We start from the raw sequence: 15,381 nt of genomic DNA, 5'->3' as shown, positions 1-15,381 counted from the left end.
GCGTCCTAGGTTTTCGAACAGAGCAGTTGTTATGATTGTTTAAATGTATGAAATCTTATTGTTAGGCTCTTTTAATTTAATCCTAAATGCAAACAGTGTTGCTATACGTAGAATATTTGAGTTGAAATATTTGAATAGCAACACTCACGTAACTTTAAAGATAAAAAAAGAAATTTGGTCTGAGTAAAACTTTAGTTTACTTCAACCTCTCACATCCAAACCTTAACCCTATTCTTGTATTGACACGTGTTTTATGCAAATAAAAGAGGTATGGTAAAAAATTAATAAATAAATAAATATTTTTTAAAAAGCGGTATGGTCGAGTCCGGAAGACCTTGAAGGCAGCATCTAAACGGAAGTGACGTACGTGGTTGTCAAGGAAGCGATTCATGTTTACGGAATCTCTTTTTTACAAAAACGGTAGTCCACGTTATCTCATTTTGTCTGTATAGTTGTTCTGTTTTTCTGTATTTAAGTGAAGAGGAGTCTTTTTAAAACAGAATCCAGGCAACTAAACAAAGACGTGTATTTGCTCTTGGAAGGAAAACGAAAAGTTTCGGAAGCTAATGATGGAAAGCGTTCCTCCTACTGGATCATTTATAGTACCTGACTGGCATCGATGTAAAGAAAGCAAGGAATATTTCAACAAAATATTGCACAAGAAGAAACAAAGACAGTTTGGTAATTATTAGTATTTCCAATTTAGAATTTTGGCTTTGTTTTCAGCTTTAGTTCATACCCAGCCCCTATATAATTACATTCACTGCGAAATATTTACATCTTCAGATCTTCCAGCTCCATGTCTTGTCTTTGTATCAGTGCCATCATCCTGAAATCACACATCATGGCAGATCTGCTCACTGAAACCATAAGCCAGCTCCATTATGGTGCCACTGGCCCTAGTTGTTTTTGTTGAACATGCTTCCTTCTAGTAAATTTTTAGCGCTATTATATAATTTAAGATCATCAGTACGCAGATAAGATTGATTTAGAATTATCTCTCATATGATCCCATGTCACACGCTTAGGCTATGTAAAAGAGTTGGATATCTGTAAAATGTCCCCACCTCAAAGAAAAAAACTAAACTAAATTGCTTGTTTGTTTGTGCTCTTGAACAAGTCTAACAAAAATGTTCAGATTTGTTAAATTGCCATGTGTAATATTTGCTCTACTAATGCTTTTATATGCATTCTTATAGCTCTAGAATAGCCTTAGAAACATACAGTTCTCTGCCATCAGGATTAAGATGTGTTCTGAATTGTGGCTAATTGCCAATTCTTTTAGAAAATGTTATCTTTTCTAATTGTATTTATTTCTAATGGTGGCACATAAGCATGTTTCTACCTTTATGCTTTGATCTTGAACTGCCCTTTCATCCTCTTCTTACCTTTGTACCATGTTAATCTAAGTATCAGGGTAGGATATTGTGACTAATGAATAACAATGTTTATAGATTTTTCAGATAATTGCATAGATCTGTTAACCAAAGACTGATATTGGATGAAGAGGTTATACTGCATTATACCCAAGTAGTTAGGCTGTATATTTAAAGTAAACATGCAAAAACAATACATAACAAGGAAATTATTATTCAATGTCCAAAATTATCATTACCGTATATAAGGTGTTTTGATGTTCATCGGGCAAACCAAAGTAAATTTTTACATTTTTACAAAGGTTTATATAACAGAATCTGTTTTAATGTCCCTGGAAATATGGGGATTTTCACCAGTTCAGACCTTTCAAATTTGTACCTGATTTCTGAGATCTTGAACACCACAAAAATCTCATGTATGAACTTATATTAGCATTACAAGCATTTGGATCATTTTGATTCTCCTTAAAAAGGTCTGTTGGAGTCTCCCATGATGCCCCCGCATGCAGCAGTGGACACAGTTCATTATAAGATTTTCATCTCCGGTAAGAGCGGAGTCGGGAAAACTACTCTTGCTGCCCGCCTCGCTGGCTTGAATATTCCCAAAATGCACCATGAAACTACAGGTAGGTTTGATTTTCAGTGTAGATCATTTTATACTTATAAAGATGTTTGCTTTAAAACCTTATACAATTTCTCTGATGCTGTTGGAGGTATTCAGACCACGGTGGTTTACTGGCCTGTGAAGCTGAGAGAAAATGGCAGAGTGCTTTTCTTTCGTCTGCAGCTGTGGGACTGCGGAGAGAACGCCTTACGCAGATTTGATCATTTGCTCCCGGTATGTATTAAATATCAAATGTTTGCTTGCAGCCTCAGTTTAGAAGAAACTGAGACTTAGACATTGACCCCCTAATGTTTCCCATTGTCTCTCTTCCAGTCCTGTCAGGAACAGGTGGATGCCGTTCTGTTTCTTTTCTCCTTCACTGACAGGACTTCCTTTGAAGATTTGTCCAATCAGATTCTTAAATGGACTGAACAGTCTGATGGCTGTCTTGTCAAAGTGGTGGTTGGCACAAAGTATCCTTAACCTGCTGCAACAAAGCTGTACTGTCCTTACATTTTAGCTGTTTTGGCAACCTGTGTACAGTGATGCCATGCAAACTTTTAAGCTTGACAGAATCAAAAGGATGCTGGTAGAACCTACCAGGAATCAGTGAAAAGTTGCATATTTCTTCCTTAACGCTCACTTCAGGTTTGACCTCTTCATGCACTGTGATGTAGCAGAGAGAGACCTCAGAAAATTCCAGGAGACCTGGAGGATACCTGTTCTCCGTTCGGGGGGAGAAGTCAGCGACGGGCTGGGTGACGTAGCCCTGATTCTCAACTGCCTCGCTGAGAATCTGTGGCATCAGGACTGTGTTAAAGCAAGAGCAGTCAGTCAGCATCCGCAACATGAGGCAGGAGCTCTCATTTAAGGCTCAGGTCAAAGCCTTTTCAGTACAAGACAGAACTTAAAGTGGCAGCTACCATCTTATTAGACACAGTTATGACAAGAAGTGTCAAGAGAGGATTTCTATGACCTGACATATATAATGGATCTTTTTAGAAAAAAGTTACAAGCTCATATTTTTATATATGAACCATTTCTGTAGATTCTTCCTCTGTATTTTATGCCAAGATGATTAAGTAGTCCATGAACCTTTTAGGTTTTCGCTAATCTGAGTTCAGCTAGTGGGAAAACTAGCATAACTGCATGCAATAACTTGTTGGAATGCATCTTAAGGAAACCTGTCTCACAATTTGATAAATCAGTCAGCTATGTTCTATACATAACTACAATGCAAAATCAACTGAAGCTTCAATAGGGAAACCATTTGAAAAGAATGTCACTTAGCATTAATACCAGTTTATTGCCATAGATCACAGCTTGACTTAAAGATGCATGAATCAGAATTTCAGGTACCATCTTGCAAACGTTCAGTGTCAAGTTCTCATTTACTGAACTGTAACTTTGTTTACCAACTTAAAAATTGACCATGAAGTATTTTGGGCTTTATAAGATTAATAATTTTTTTTGCAGATATAGCCTTTGTCTTCAATGTTAATGCAGCTAAATTTAAGATTGTGTTTCATGTGAATTTTGAAAAGAATATTAAAGTCTTTGTAGAGGCCAAGCCAATGCATTAAGCCACTGAGGCGCATTAATAGTTGACGCGCTGCTTGCTGTCTTGTCAGAAGAATTATAGAGTCCACACTGCTGATTGTGCAGATCATCCATTTTATTTTCTTACATTTATTCCATTTCCACTCTTGACATATTTCCATTATTTCCATACGTCCGTTGACAGCCTAATACTTCAGTAATCAAAAACTGTTTAGTCCTTCTGGGTGAACACCCGTCTCATAAACAAAAGGTTCCGTACTTCTAGACAGATTAACCAAAAATGTAATCACCCTGCTCCTATAGTGTTGACAGGATAGGTTGTATTCAAGAATCAAAAACTGATTTTGAACAGTCAGCCCTCTCAGAAAGGCATGATTAACCTACCTGCAGTATTTAAACCTACATTTCTAAGAGATAAAAATAGGTTTTAAGTTGATAAATAGATCAATTAGCACATTTCACCAATGATTTTAACGTTTTATTTTATTTAGAATTTACACATTATGTAGACCACATCCGATTATGCTCAATGTTTTCCATGTTTGGCCCCAAGTCAAAATAAAAATTCACTTTTATCCCTCTGATCAATCGTAAAGTCTCTCCTCAGCCCTGAAGAGATTAGGCTGTTCCATCCAATCGCTACAGCTTAAAGAGGCAGTTGCAACCCCCTGACAAAAGTACATACTGTGTATGTATATTGCATTTATGTAGTCCATTTATGGGGCCTCCTGCATGTGGCTCAGTTTTTAAAAAGAAGCGAAAGTTGCTCAGTTATGTCATCCAGGTTGGTTTTGTAGCTGCTGCAAGTTATGATTCAACCAAGGGGAGACTTGTGACTTTTAACATCTGCGGTACAAGTTGTTTTACCACAGGATGATTTTTTTTATTGAACCGCTATACAATTTCAGACTGATTATAAAAATCTTTATTCATAAAACATATTGCTTAAATTAAGAAAAATTGTGAAACCCTTTGAACTTCCTTCAACATTTTGGAACATTTCTACAAAAGTGCCAAGAACTGATAATTTAGGTGCACCCAGGTGTGAAGAATTTAACATGAAATGAGGGATAAAACTCTAAAATACAAAAAAGATGCAACTTTTCATTTAGAAACAGCCATTACTTCTTAGAAAGGGCCTTTATCCATTCCTCCTTATCGAAGCTGCAAAAAAGTATAAAAGATTTACTGCCAGTTATGATACATAAATTAAAAACTTTTTTCCCCATTTTACCTTCCATTGGCAATCAGAATCATGGTAGTCAAAGGTCCCATCTGACTCTCAGACAGCATCAACAGGAAGGATTCTGGAGGAAGTCCCACAACTTTACTCTGCACAACGTTCACATGTTGAGGGAAGAGAGCGTAATCCAACACAGTGAACCGCTCATACCTGGATGTAACAGAACACAGGGTAACCTTATTCAGTTAGAAAGAAATCTGCCTGAACATCGGTAGGTTGAGCAGGTCATGTACTTTTTTGAGGAGATCAGCAAGAGGTCGTTGAAGAGATGGAGGTAGATGCGGTTGATTGACATTTTTGAACCGTAACTCCCCAAAGTGGCCAGGGGTCCATGGTGAATCAGAACGCGTGTGCTTTTCACTAGAGGGACTGACTGATAGGGAAAGAGATGCATTCAGAGTTACCAAGTCATAGGGCTCCATATGAACTCAGCAGAAAATTGTTGAAATAACACCTTGATGTCAGCAAAGTCCAGCAGCATTTCCAGGCGGACGAGTTCCTCCAAAGATTTCATTTTTTCCACCTTCTGGTCACACTCCACCAAAATCTTTTCAGGTAAAGAAATCCAAAAACACTTTATCGTTATAAAGTGACAGTAGCATTATGGAGTAGAAGAACATAATTGAGTTTTTCTTAAAGGTCAAATCAGAGGTTCCCTCATCTTGATAGATTTCATATAATTTAGAAGGAAATTAAACAATGCAGGGTTGGGATCTTTGGCTTACTTTAAAGTGGAAATTGAAGCCCTTAAACCAGTGAGTTTACAGCAGTGTTTATAATAATACTCTCTGTTGACTAAAATCGGAAATTATTTATGTTTAAGTCTGCAGCATTTACTTGTAAATAAATATGAATAGGATTTTTTTCCCCCCCAGACAGACAATTTGACAAACAACAAGAAATTACCAAATACACACAAAGACTAGGTGACATCAACCGAACTAAAAGCAAATTTCCAAACTAACCAAGTTCACCTGAACATAAATAGAAACAAAATCCTCCACAGCCTGAGAAATGACAATCGACTAATGGAAATTGAAAAGAGGTATGAAGTATTAAAACTTATTTTTCATACCTTCCGGTTCAACTTTTTTTCCAACACACACACACACACACACACACACACACACACACACACACACACACACACACACACACACACACACACACTATTTATACATGTATACAATTACCTCATGAATGCCCTTTATTGCCTTTGTAAGATTTGAAGCTGCTTCAGAGTTTGGCTCTGTCAGTTTCAGGATGCCCTGAAAGTAAAGAGTTGGGATTAAAAGCATTGCATCTGAAAAAAAAAACCAGCCATTGATTAAAAAAAACTAACTGCAGCTTTACCTCTAGTAGAAGTTTAATCCGCGTTATTCTTTGGAATGGTAGAACCAGGAATGATTTCAGTCTCCGTTTCTGACAGACTGGGTCATCCTCTAGTCTCTTGAGAGCGTACACAAAGTCTTTGTTTTCCTGCCTAAATAAAAGATTTCCCTTTGTGATGATAGCTGATGTTTATAGTACTCTCACATCTGAGTTGATAGTTAATTCTAAATGCATCAAATGGGAGCCTCCATTAGAAAACCCAAGACATATGGAGGCATTTCCATGTTACACAATAAATTACATTCATTGATTTCCATGAAGTGGGCTGTGCTTGTATGTCTAGTGCTGTATTCATCCATGTTAAACATACAAAACTTTGAGAGAAAAAAAAATTCTCCTGCAGTATCTTATGAAAATAAATTAAGGAATAATTGATTGTCAGCTTTATTTTAACCTAAAAACAACATTTTCCTCTGAGGGAGTGTTGCCCTAGTGGTTAAAGCAGAGCTCTTATGCTCCGAGAAGGTTGCAACTACCCAGTTGGATCCCCACAACCTGCACTCTGGGTCCCTGAGCAAAACCCTTAACCCCAGACTGCTCCCTAGGTGCCACACAATGGTAGCCCACTGCTCCCTAAGGGGATGGGTTAAATGTAGAGGTTAATTTCTCAAATGCGAGTAAATAAAGTTAAATTATAATCATGAAATTATGCATTAAAGCCAGATTTTTCCCAGTTTCTTCAAAAGCACCTGTACATTAAGGATTTTAAAATGTAGTGCAATTCATTGTAAACATGGAAACTTTTAGTCCAACTAAGTCATTTTCTTTTCCACTATGTTTAAACATATTGTGAATATCCAGGTAACCCAGTGCCAGCCGGTTAAAGAACATGCTTACAGCAGTTGGTTGACAAGGGACTCCTGAAACATCATGTTGGTCAGATATGGCACATATTGCCGCTGAAAGTTTCCACAGTGCAGCAGCACAATGTCTCCAACTTGAAATATCATCACGCTTTCTCCCAGTCTGGCTTCCAGGTCCAGAAAGAATCTTAAAAAAACAAACAAACAAAAACACCAGTTCAAGCCGTCAAAAATAATGATTGATGCTGGCTAAATATAAAACATCGCAGTTGTATTTGAGGAACTCGCCTCATATTTGCTTGCATCACATGGCGAATGTTGCAAAACAAAGTACGATGCTCCATTTTGGATATAGTCTTCTTCAACTCATTTGATGCATAGAAATGATTGATGACCACTCCAAGGCTCTTCAGATAAGACCCCTCAGAGGCTACCAGCTCAAACATGGACTTTTAAAGCAGAGAAAAATTTGTCAATTCTAAACCTGGAATGGTCTTCGACATTTTAAGCAACGCACCTCCTGAAGGATGATCTGTTTTGGCGTCAAGATTTTGAGCAGATCAGATGCTTTCACCTCTTCCAAGTCTTGCCAGAGTGTGCAAGACGACAAGGCAATATTGGGAAGTTGAGCTGGGGAGAACTCATCAGAACTTGTAGCTACAGAAGAACCTCGAGGCTTAACAGGGCTCAAAGCAAAAGCTTGTTCAACAAAAGGCCGAGTTGGGGATGAATTAGGAGACTTTCGGGGGGATGAAACTCCATTAAACGCATGGCGCCTGATAGCAGACCGCCGGGCGTGAAATGTTGGAGGGGGTGAAATTGACTCTGGAGTCAGATAAGGAGATGAAACATCCAAATTTTTTCTATGCTGGAAAGATGAAAACACACTCTGAACAGACTCAGTCATCCACTGCTCAAACAAAAAGACATTGTCGTTTTTTTGGATCTTGTCTCTGGCAGCCTGTAGAAAGTAGTCCTGATACAGTGGGACTGCACGGAAAACAAAGGTTAGGGAAAGGAAAAAAAAATGTTGCATAGATTATTCAGTTTAGAAAAGAGGATTTAAACTCACAAAGGCTGATGTACTTGGACTGGACAAATAAACTCTGCAGTTCATCCTCATCTGAACTCATTTCCCTGGATTTATTAGAGGCCTCATTTAGTTACACAGCGATTCAAAACAAAGTACAGATTTAACACCTTCATTCACCTTTCTTCCAGACCATCTGGACTCTGCAAATCCCACTTTTGTTCCAGGGGGGTAGGCATCATAGCTGCAGACAAATCTATTGGAGGGCTAATGAGAAAATGCATCAATCAGGAATCTTATATTACTAAAACTCTGTTTCTTTCACATAAAAATGATTAGGGAGGAACCTGTAATCTTTAGGATGGTCTGTAGTGTCCCCGCTTCCAAGAAATTCGTTTTTTAGATTAGAAGTCTCAGAAGGAATGTTATATCCTGGCTCTAAATCAGATCCAAGATAAGCTATTATATCTGGTATAAAGCCATAGCTGCTGGCTTTTCTTTCTCTGGGGTGAGAAAAGTCCATAATGAATGAAAGTGCTTTCTCCAACAAGTTTCTAACTTCTGCTTCGATTACTATAATGGAAAAAAAACCTACTGTGGCAACAGAACCGGTCAAACTAAATAGCTTTTTTATCCACTTGGATCCAGTCTGAGCTCTGGGCAGCAATCACTATAAGTAGAAGCAGGTGTGGCGTTTCCTCCTGTTTAATCAGATGCTGAAAACCCCTGGTGTTCTTATTAGAACTGTACTCTCTCTTTATATGGAGAACATATATGTTTATCTCATTAATTCTATTTCATTCAGTTTATCTAAAGCACCAGCTCAATGCATCAAGATGGAAACTTTAAAGAAATCCCTCATCTTTAGCAAATGTGTGAACAACAGGAAGGATACACCATCAGCTGCAAAATGTCAACAGAAAGGAGAACTACTATAAACAGATCTGATGGCTAATACAGCCTGAAATCAAGGGCATAGGTTTGATTTCAACTTTGGTAGGGACACTGTTGGTCTGATGTCATTGGTCCTATGCAAAAATATGCATGCTCGTTTTTTTATGCTTAACAGGAAAATCAGGGTGTATTTAATTTAAAGAGAAAAGCAGCATTTCTTGCTAGATTTATACAAATTTTATAAGCACTACACACTTTAGATGCTGTTTATCAATGACTGAAGCTTAACTGGCTTTGATGAATGAGGAATTTTGACTTTTTTCCTCTTTGAAAAGGTTTGCATTTTAAATTACCAGTGCCAGCAGCAGGTACATCTGTGCCTATTTAACAGAACATAGTCTAAATATGTCTGCTATATGTGGATTTTTACTTTTTTATGTAAGTTTATACTTTTTTCCCCCCATTTTGAAGATATAGAATTGTGCATAGGTAAATAGAGGTAAAACCCACTCTTTTAAATGTTCTCTCTGTATCATGAAACAAATAACACAGAATAGATTCAAGGGACGCCAAATAAAGTTATTGTATTTATAAGTGCACTGGAACTAGAAGAGGAACTGACACTGAGCATTTAATATATTAACCTCACTCTACAAGCTGTACATCTATGATGTAGTTACTCTGTTTAACCCGTTTAATGTATTTTATTTAGGGCTGAAACAATTCATCGGATTAATCAATCATTGAAATAATGTCAACAAATTTAGTAATCGATTAATCGTTAACTGGGGTATAGAGAATCTGAAACATGTCTTTAGCTCACAGAGCGACCCACTTAGAGCAGGAATTACACCAAAATTGTAAAAAAATGAAAATTCTGCATTTTAGATAAAACATGTTTTCGTCTGTCAATATTCTCCATCCAGAACTCCTCTACTGCTGCAACAAAGCTGTACTGTTAATTATAAACATGTTATTCACATCTAATTGTTGGTAGTGACATGTCCCTATGCAAACCTACGCCATGCCTGAAATCCATAGTTTTTGCACTTAGTACTTGATCTAGCTTCTAATGCATAATCTACTGTAGTATGTTAGAACAGTGTGCCAAGGAGGTGATCTTGCTGACGTATTAAGGAAACCCAGGGTTCTTTGAAAGCAACCACTCAGCTTTTTCTTAATACTCTACCCATAGGTCCAATCCAGCCCAGTGACATTAAACCAGGTATTGATACTTCTGGCAGAAATTTGCCAAGTTCTGGTGGTAGAACACCAGCATTTTAATCATGGTTACATTTGTTGCTTGTGCACCATTTCTCCCGCCAAACCTTCCATTAATATGCTTGAACACTTTTCAGTAACAGATGTCTCCAGAAAAACTATCTAACCAGCACTCTTTTTGATCATGTAGATGACATTGCAACTAGGGTTGCAACTAAATATTTAGCAAATCGATTGATCTGTCAATCATTTATTTTGATTGATCAATAGTCAGAGAGCCAAAGGTTTCTTAAAGCACTTTTTAAGACATTAAACCAGATGAAAATAAAACATTTCCACCTGAGGAGGTTTGGATAGAGAATATTGACAGATGGAAAATATTTGTTTTATCTTAAATGCAAAATGTTTATATATATATATATATATATATATATTTTACAATCTGGGATTATTAGTGCTCAAAGCGGGTTGCTCTGTCAGCTAAAGGCAGGCTTTAGAGTCTCTAGACTCCAGTTGATGATTGATTACTAAATTAGTTGACAATAATTTCAATAATCGATTAATCATGATTAATCAGCCCCAATTGCAACATTTTTGTATTAAAAACCAGTCCCATCAAAACAAATACCTCAACTTTTCGTAACTCTGGGGATCAGTTCTCATTTAACCAAACTTTAGCTCACTAATATATATAATGAATACATTGCTTAGAAGATACAATGTCAAATATGAGAAAAAAAACAACCAACATTTGCCCAAAAACTGTAATGGCAAAAATATATTTTTTTATATTAATAATCAATGAAAACGCTTTTCATTGAAATCAAAGAAAATGTATCAAAATTGCTCCCAGGCCTTTTGCATATCTCTACAGATATCTTTGATTTTATGCAAATAATTGAAGTTCACTGAAATTAATTTATAGCTTAACCATTTACAGACTGTTGGATTTACATTAGCAGTAGGTAATAATCATAACCTATACTTTAATAATCAAATAACAAATGTCACTTTAGTAAAAGTATAAATTATCATTTACTAAAATAAGTTTGCTGTACAGTTACTGAATATCAAACTTTATATAATGTTTTAAAAAAAAAATTTTAATGACTTGAAACGCACACCGCTTATACAAATACTGGTTTAATTTTATTTGCAATTTAAAATTTCATACAAGATAAAAGGAAAAATCTGCCTGAACATTGTAGGTATGACTGCAACTCTAGAATAGATATGATGCACTGGCAGGATGGCCAGACCCAAGATGAAAAACGGGAAGATTTCAAGTAGAAACAAACCATGAGGATTTGACATGTTAAAAAGTTTCAGAACAGGAGCTACAAACTGGTTCTGTAATTATACACATGGCAAAGCTTTCATGTTGCAGATAATCATTCAAAACAAGACAAGATCCCTTCTGAGAGAGACATGCTGAATCGATAAACGCCATCCACCGTCACGCTTGAATATAAATCATATTTTAGTGATCCTTTCTATGAATTTAAAGATTTCCAATTATATATGGAACATATTTTCACCTGAAAATGAGCTGCCTATGTTCTCAATGAGCAGCTCGGTCAGGCTAACGCCCTAATTTGGACTACAGACGTTAAAATCAGCAGAGGAACATGAGCTGTATTCAAGCTTGATTAGATTTTTTTTTTGTAGTGGTTTCGTGAAACATGAAAGAGAAACTTTGAGACTTTAATTTTACCATTTGTATGGTTTGACAAATCAGTATTGAGAGATAAAACAAGATAAAAAAAATCTATTATACCAATTGCTAAAAAAACAAAAACAATTAAAAGGATGGGCTACCCAAAACATCTGCATGCAAACACACCTCATACATCTGTAATAGCCAAAAACATAAATCACCGGCTGTACTCTTTTCATCGCCGATTTTCTGTGACAAACCAAGAGACAGCATTTTCCTCTGGCTTTTACAAGCTCCCTTTTAAAGAGAAGATTGAGATATATCTGTAACAAGGTCTTAATAAGACAGATGCTGAGATTCGCTAGGTGGGCACAGTGATACTGCGAGCCAGAAGTGCCAGCAAGGCAATTTCCACCACTCCGTTGGCTTGCTCAAGGGCCTCCACAGCCTCCCTGGCAGAAAAACCTGCTGCCTGGATTCTCTGGATGTGCTCGGCTGGGAACTGTCCCATAGAGGGAGGTGGAGGAGGTGGGGCAGAGGAGGACGAGGTGCTTGAAACGTCCCCTGGTATGCTAACAGCTCCTGATGCAGGGCTAAGGAAAGCTTGCTCAGTCTGGAGAGTATCTGGGGTGCCAGTACCAGAGGCTCGTCCATCTGCGATCCCTCTTCCATGCTGCCCCTCTGGCGGCTCCCTGAACTCAGGAACCAGTGCAGGACTGGGAGGAACCTCCGAAGCACCAATAACACAGGTTGCTTCTCTATCCTGTTGGGCTCTGTCCTCTGAGCTGTCTGGGTGCTGCTCTGGGTGTAGCCCTTCCCCTGTTTCTGCTGCATCATCATGCAAATGATCGACCTTAGCAGCTAGGCCAAGCACAGGACACTGAGGTGGTTCTTCATCAAACTCAGCAGCAGCATGGTTAGCTTTGGCATCACTTGTTTCAGCACCAGCTGCATCAGTTGGAGGAGCAGGGCGGCTGCTTTCTGTTGGGGTGCTGGGCTCAGGGGATGCTTTGTCAGAGTCCTGTGCATGCGGATCGGATGGGGAGCAGGACATGCTGCGACTCTGGGATCGCACCAGCAGCTCATGGAGCTCCTTCAATGCGGCCGCCAGAGAGGGGATGCTGTCAGAGCTGGAGCAGCGGTCTCCATCCGGCTGCTCGCTCTCCTCGGAGGTAGAGGGACACTCCATTTCAACTGACTTGGCCTCACATTCAGTTGCCCCCTGATCCATGGGCTGTTCAGGCAAACACTCCTCTGGTGTCATTTGTACGGAGCTGCTCTCCCCCCCCTCTGACTCTGTGGCTGCGGGCAGCTGTTCATGGCCTGGGTCCTGGGACTCAGCGGAGGCGTTTGTGGGAGGGGTACATGTACGGAACATATCCGATGAAGGACTGGGAAGATTAAGTTTGTTTTGGAGAGGCAGAGGATGAAGAGGGACACTCTGAAGCGTAGAAGCCTCCTTTTCTGGGGATAAAGATTGAAGAAGCTCTTGAGGCGCCGGCTGCATGGTGGCCGGCGCAGACTGGGAGCGATCCAGGGTCGGGTTTTGTGATTGACAACTAGAAGGATTTTGGGAAGATGAAGAGGGTATGGCCACTTGATCTAATGGTCTTGGTAATTTAAATGGCAGGGGCTGCGGTGAGGTAGTTTGTCCATCTGCAGTGTCTATTATAAGAGAGAATATAAATGGAAATCATCATTTTGAACCACATCTAAAACAAACTCATGAATGATTGCAATTTTTACAATTTAAATGTTGTAAACTAGAGAAATAAGTAAATATACAGACAACAAACCACCCAGCAGCAAATAATAAAAAAACAAACTAAATGATTCAACAGCAATGGACTTAGCTCTGGCAACGGTCTTGTGAGATTGCAGTACCTGGTTGGTAGGGCCCTCTTCAGCTGTGTCCAAATGCATCAGTGCTGTCCTGCTCAGGGGTTAGGGGCACACAGCACACACATCATGCAAAGGGACGGAGAAAGTTAGCAGTCACACACAGAGCATGCAACCAAACCAAACTGTCGGCCTTTTCACACAAATCAGATGTGAAAAGTGTCTTCTGAAAACATCTCCAGCAAGGCCCAGGTTCTTATTTGGAATATTCACAAACTCATCAGTCAACTGCAGGAGCTCCTGAATGAGGTCACCTTAGCTGAATAGTTCATTTTTTTCAAGAGAGCAAAATCTTCAAACAGGAGGACAATTTTTTTTCCCCTCTAATTGATGAAAGCCTGATTTCCCTTTTTTAGAAACGTAATGCCATAAAAGCTTTGTCTTTTTGGTGCTTATTTTGGTACCAAAGGCCAATGTTAAGTATAAAAACATCACTTTATCCAAAGCTATAGGCAAATGACTTCATTCATCTACAGTTGACCATCGTTTGTTGTTCAGCAGCAGTCAAATCTTTTAATAATTTCTGACATGTTTCCACTGACTCCAGTTAGGACACTTTCAAAACATTTATGTTCCTTCCAGGCAGACGAAACATGTTCATAAACTAATATATTACTTAAAATCTCAAATTAACATTGGGTTGGCCAATTATACATACTTTTGTATGTAAGTTGATTTAAGAAAAATAAACATAAAATTCTAATTTTACACCCGGTTCTAGTTTCTGAGTCAGTCAAATGGTGGAATCAGTCCAGCCTACATAAAAATGCTTCTAATGCATTTTTTAAAATCCCCAAAACCACATAATCACGCCTATGATACGTAAACGGAGTTTTACTTCTTACCTGTTCTCTCTTGAACTTTTATCATTTAATGCAGGGAGATTTTAGAGTTTACCACCAGTATATTCAGTATGAACCATTTAATTTACTCTATTCTTCATTATATATTTCACCAATAATATTATTTTAAGTAAAGAAAAAATATAAATAAATAAAATAAATAAATACACATGTAAATGTATAACTGCATAAATATAAAAAAGATCTTGAAAATTTTGACTAGTATTTTACTATTTATGTTTTTATCTGTGTATTTTATCCTTCTTTGTATATTTATACATTTATTTATTTCTACTTTTACCTATTTATATATTTGTACATTCTTTTATTTATTTCTTCCCACATTTGTTTCTGTATTTCTACATTGTCACATACATTGTCAATCGTTTCCACGGTTTATCCAATTGTTAGAACCATCCACCTCATTAACATATGAAGACAGAAATGTATGGCGTCAAGATTCTGCCAAAAGTCCCTACTTGCAATATATATACTCCTGTGAGCAGCTTTACTTCATACAGAGACCAATAAACTTTTATTTGAAGTTTCATTTTGAACAACATCTAAAAATCATGAATGATTGCAATTTTATTCATTGCAATCATTTTTAATTTTTAATTTTTTTTTTACTTGCTTTGATTCCGTTTTATTTTCCTATATTTTAATTAGGGATGCACAATATAATCGGCCCCCTATCGGTATCGGCCTGTATCGGCCTTAAAACTGAATATCGGACATCGGCCACCCCACCGATATTTAACCCGATATTTGATCAGCTTCTGAGTTTCTAAAGTCTAAAAAAAAACAAAAAAAAAAAAACAACTTCTTCTTCTTCCTCAAAAACTTATTTTTTAGAGACT

At 37.8% G+C, this 15,381-nt stretch overlaps 3 protein-coding genes across 7 annotated transcripts in view; 1 reads left to right on the top strand and 2 right to left on the bottom strand.

Moving 5' to 3' along the window:
- Positions 1–30: 30 nt before the first annotated feature.
- rsg1 (REM2 and RAB-like small GTPase 1) lies at positions 31–4,776 on the top strand. 4 transcript variants are annotated; one of them, XM_015394650.1, is made up of 6 exons: positions 31–45; positions 543–681; positions 1,850–2,002; positions 2,084–2,214; positions 2,314–2,453; positions 2,629–4,776. In XM_015394650.1, the coding sequence occupies exons 2-6, from the start codon at positions 567–569 to the stop codon at positions 2,849–2,851; spliced, it is 762 nt and encodes a 253-aa protein (XP_015250136.1). In that variant the 5' UTR covers positions 31–45; positions 543–566; the 3' UTR covers positions 2,852–4,776. The 4 variants fall into 4 exon arrangements, with proteins under 4 accessions (XP_015250136.1, XP_015250135.1, XP_015250134.1 ...); XM_015394649.1 differs by lacking the exon at positions 31–45 and adding an exon at positions 94–420; XM_015394648.1 differs by lacking the exon at positions 31–45 and having other exon boundaries at positions 98–681.
- LOC107097495 (rho guanine nucleotide exchange factor 19-like) lies at positions 4,562–8,620 on the bottom strand. Its single transcript, XM_015394652.1, has 8 exons — positions 7,496–8,620; positions 7,013–7,427; positions 6,137–6,266; positions 5,977–6,051; positions 5,238–5,330; positions 5,017–5,156; positions 4,775–4,933; positions 4,562–4,704 (listed from the first exon to the last, which is right to left on the bottom strand). Exons 2-8 carry the CDS (start codon positions 7,123–7,125, stop codon positions 4,662–4,664), a joined length of 753 nt encoding a protein of 250 aa, XP_015250138.1. The 5' UTR covers positions 7,126–7,427; positions 7,496–8,620; the 3' UTR covers positions 4,562–4,661.
- Positions 8,621–11,250: 2,630 nt separating this feature from the next.
- Positions 11,251–15,381, bottom strand: part of ddi2 (DNA damage inducible 1 homolog 2) — a 13,667-nt gene continuing 9,536 nt past the window's right edge. Inside the window, exons 9-10 of one of the 2 annotated variants that reach the window (XM_015394664.1) lie at positions 13,665–13,713; positions 13,303–13,445 (exon numbers count right to left, since the gene is read on the bottom strand). In XM_015394664.1, coding sequence (XP_015250150.1) covers positions 13,703–13,713 — 11 coding nt within the window. In that variant the 3' untranslated portion in view covers positions 13,303–13,445; positions 13,665–13,702. Of the gene's footprint in view, positions 13,446–13,664; positions 13,714–15,381 lie in introns of both variants that reach the window. The other variant, XM_015394663.1, reaches the window with a different exon arrangement.

Source organism: Cyprinodon variegatus, unplaced genomic scaffold, assembly GCF_000732505.1.
Source record: "Cyprinodon variegatus isolate N-32 unplaced genomic scaffold, C_variegatus-1.0 Scaffold702, whole genome shotgun sequence".
Taxonomy (NCBI): domain Eukaryota; kingdom Metazoa; phylum Chordata; class Actinopteri; order Cyprinodontiformes; family Cyprinodontidae; genus Cyprinodon; species Cyprinodon variegatus.
Note: the sequence above shows the minus strand (reverse complement) of the source record. Positions and strands in the feature narration are given on the sequence as shown.

Coding starts and splice junctions, on each gene's coding strand:
- rsg1 (XM_015394650.1), top strand. CDS start 567: ATGATGGAAAGCGTTCCTCCTACTGGATCATTTATAGTACCTGACTGG. Junction 682..1,849: donor GAAGAAACAAAGACAGTTTG/GTAATTATTAGT, acceptor CTCCTTAAAAAG/GTCTGTTGGAGTCTCCCATG. Junction 2,215..2,313: donor GATTTGATCATTTGCTCCCG/GTATGTATTAAA, acceptor TCTCTCTTCCAG/TCCTGTCAGGAACAGGTGGA.
- LOC107097495 (XM_015394652.1), bottom strand. CDS start 7,125: ATGATATTTCAAGTTGGAGACATTGTGCTGCTGCACTGTGGAAACTTT. Junction 6,267..7,012: donor TCCCTTGTCAACCAACTGCT/GTAAGCATGTTC, acceptor TCTTTTATTTAG/GCAGGAAAACAAAGACTTTG. Junction 4,705..4,774: donor ATTCTGATTGCCAATGGAAG/GTAAAATGGGGA, acceptor ACTTTTTTGCAG/CTTCGATAAGGAGGAATGGA.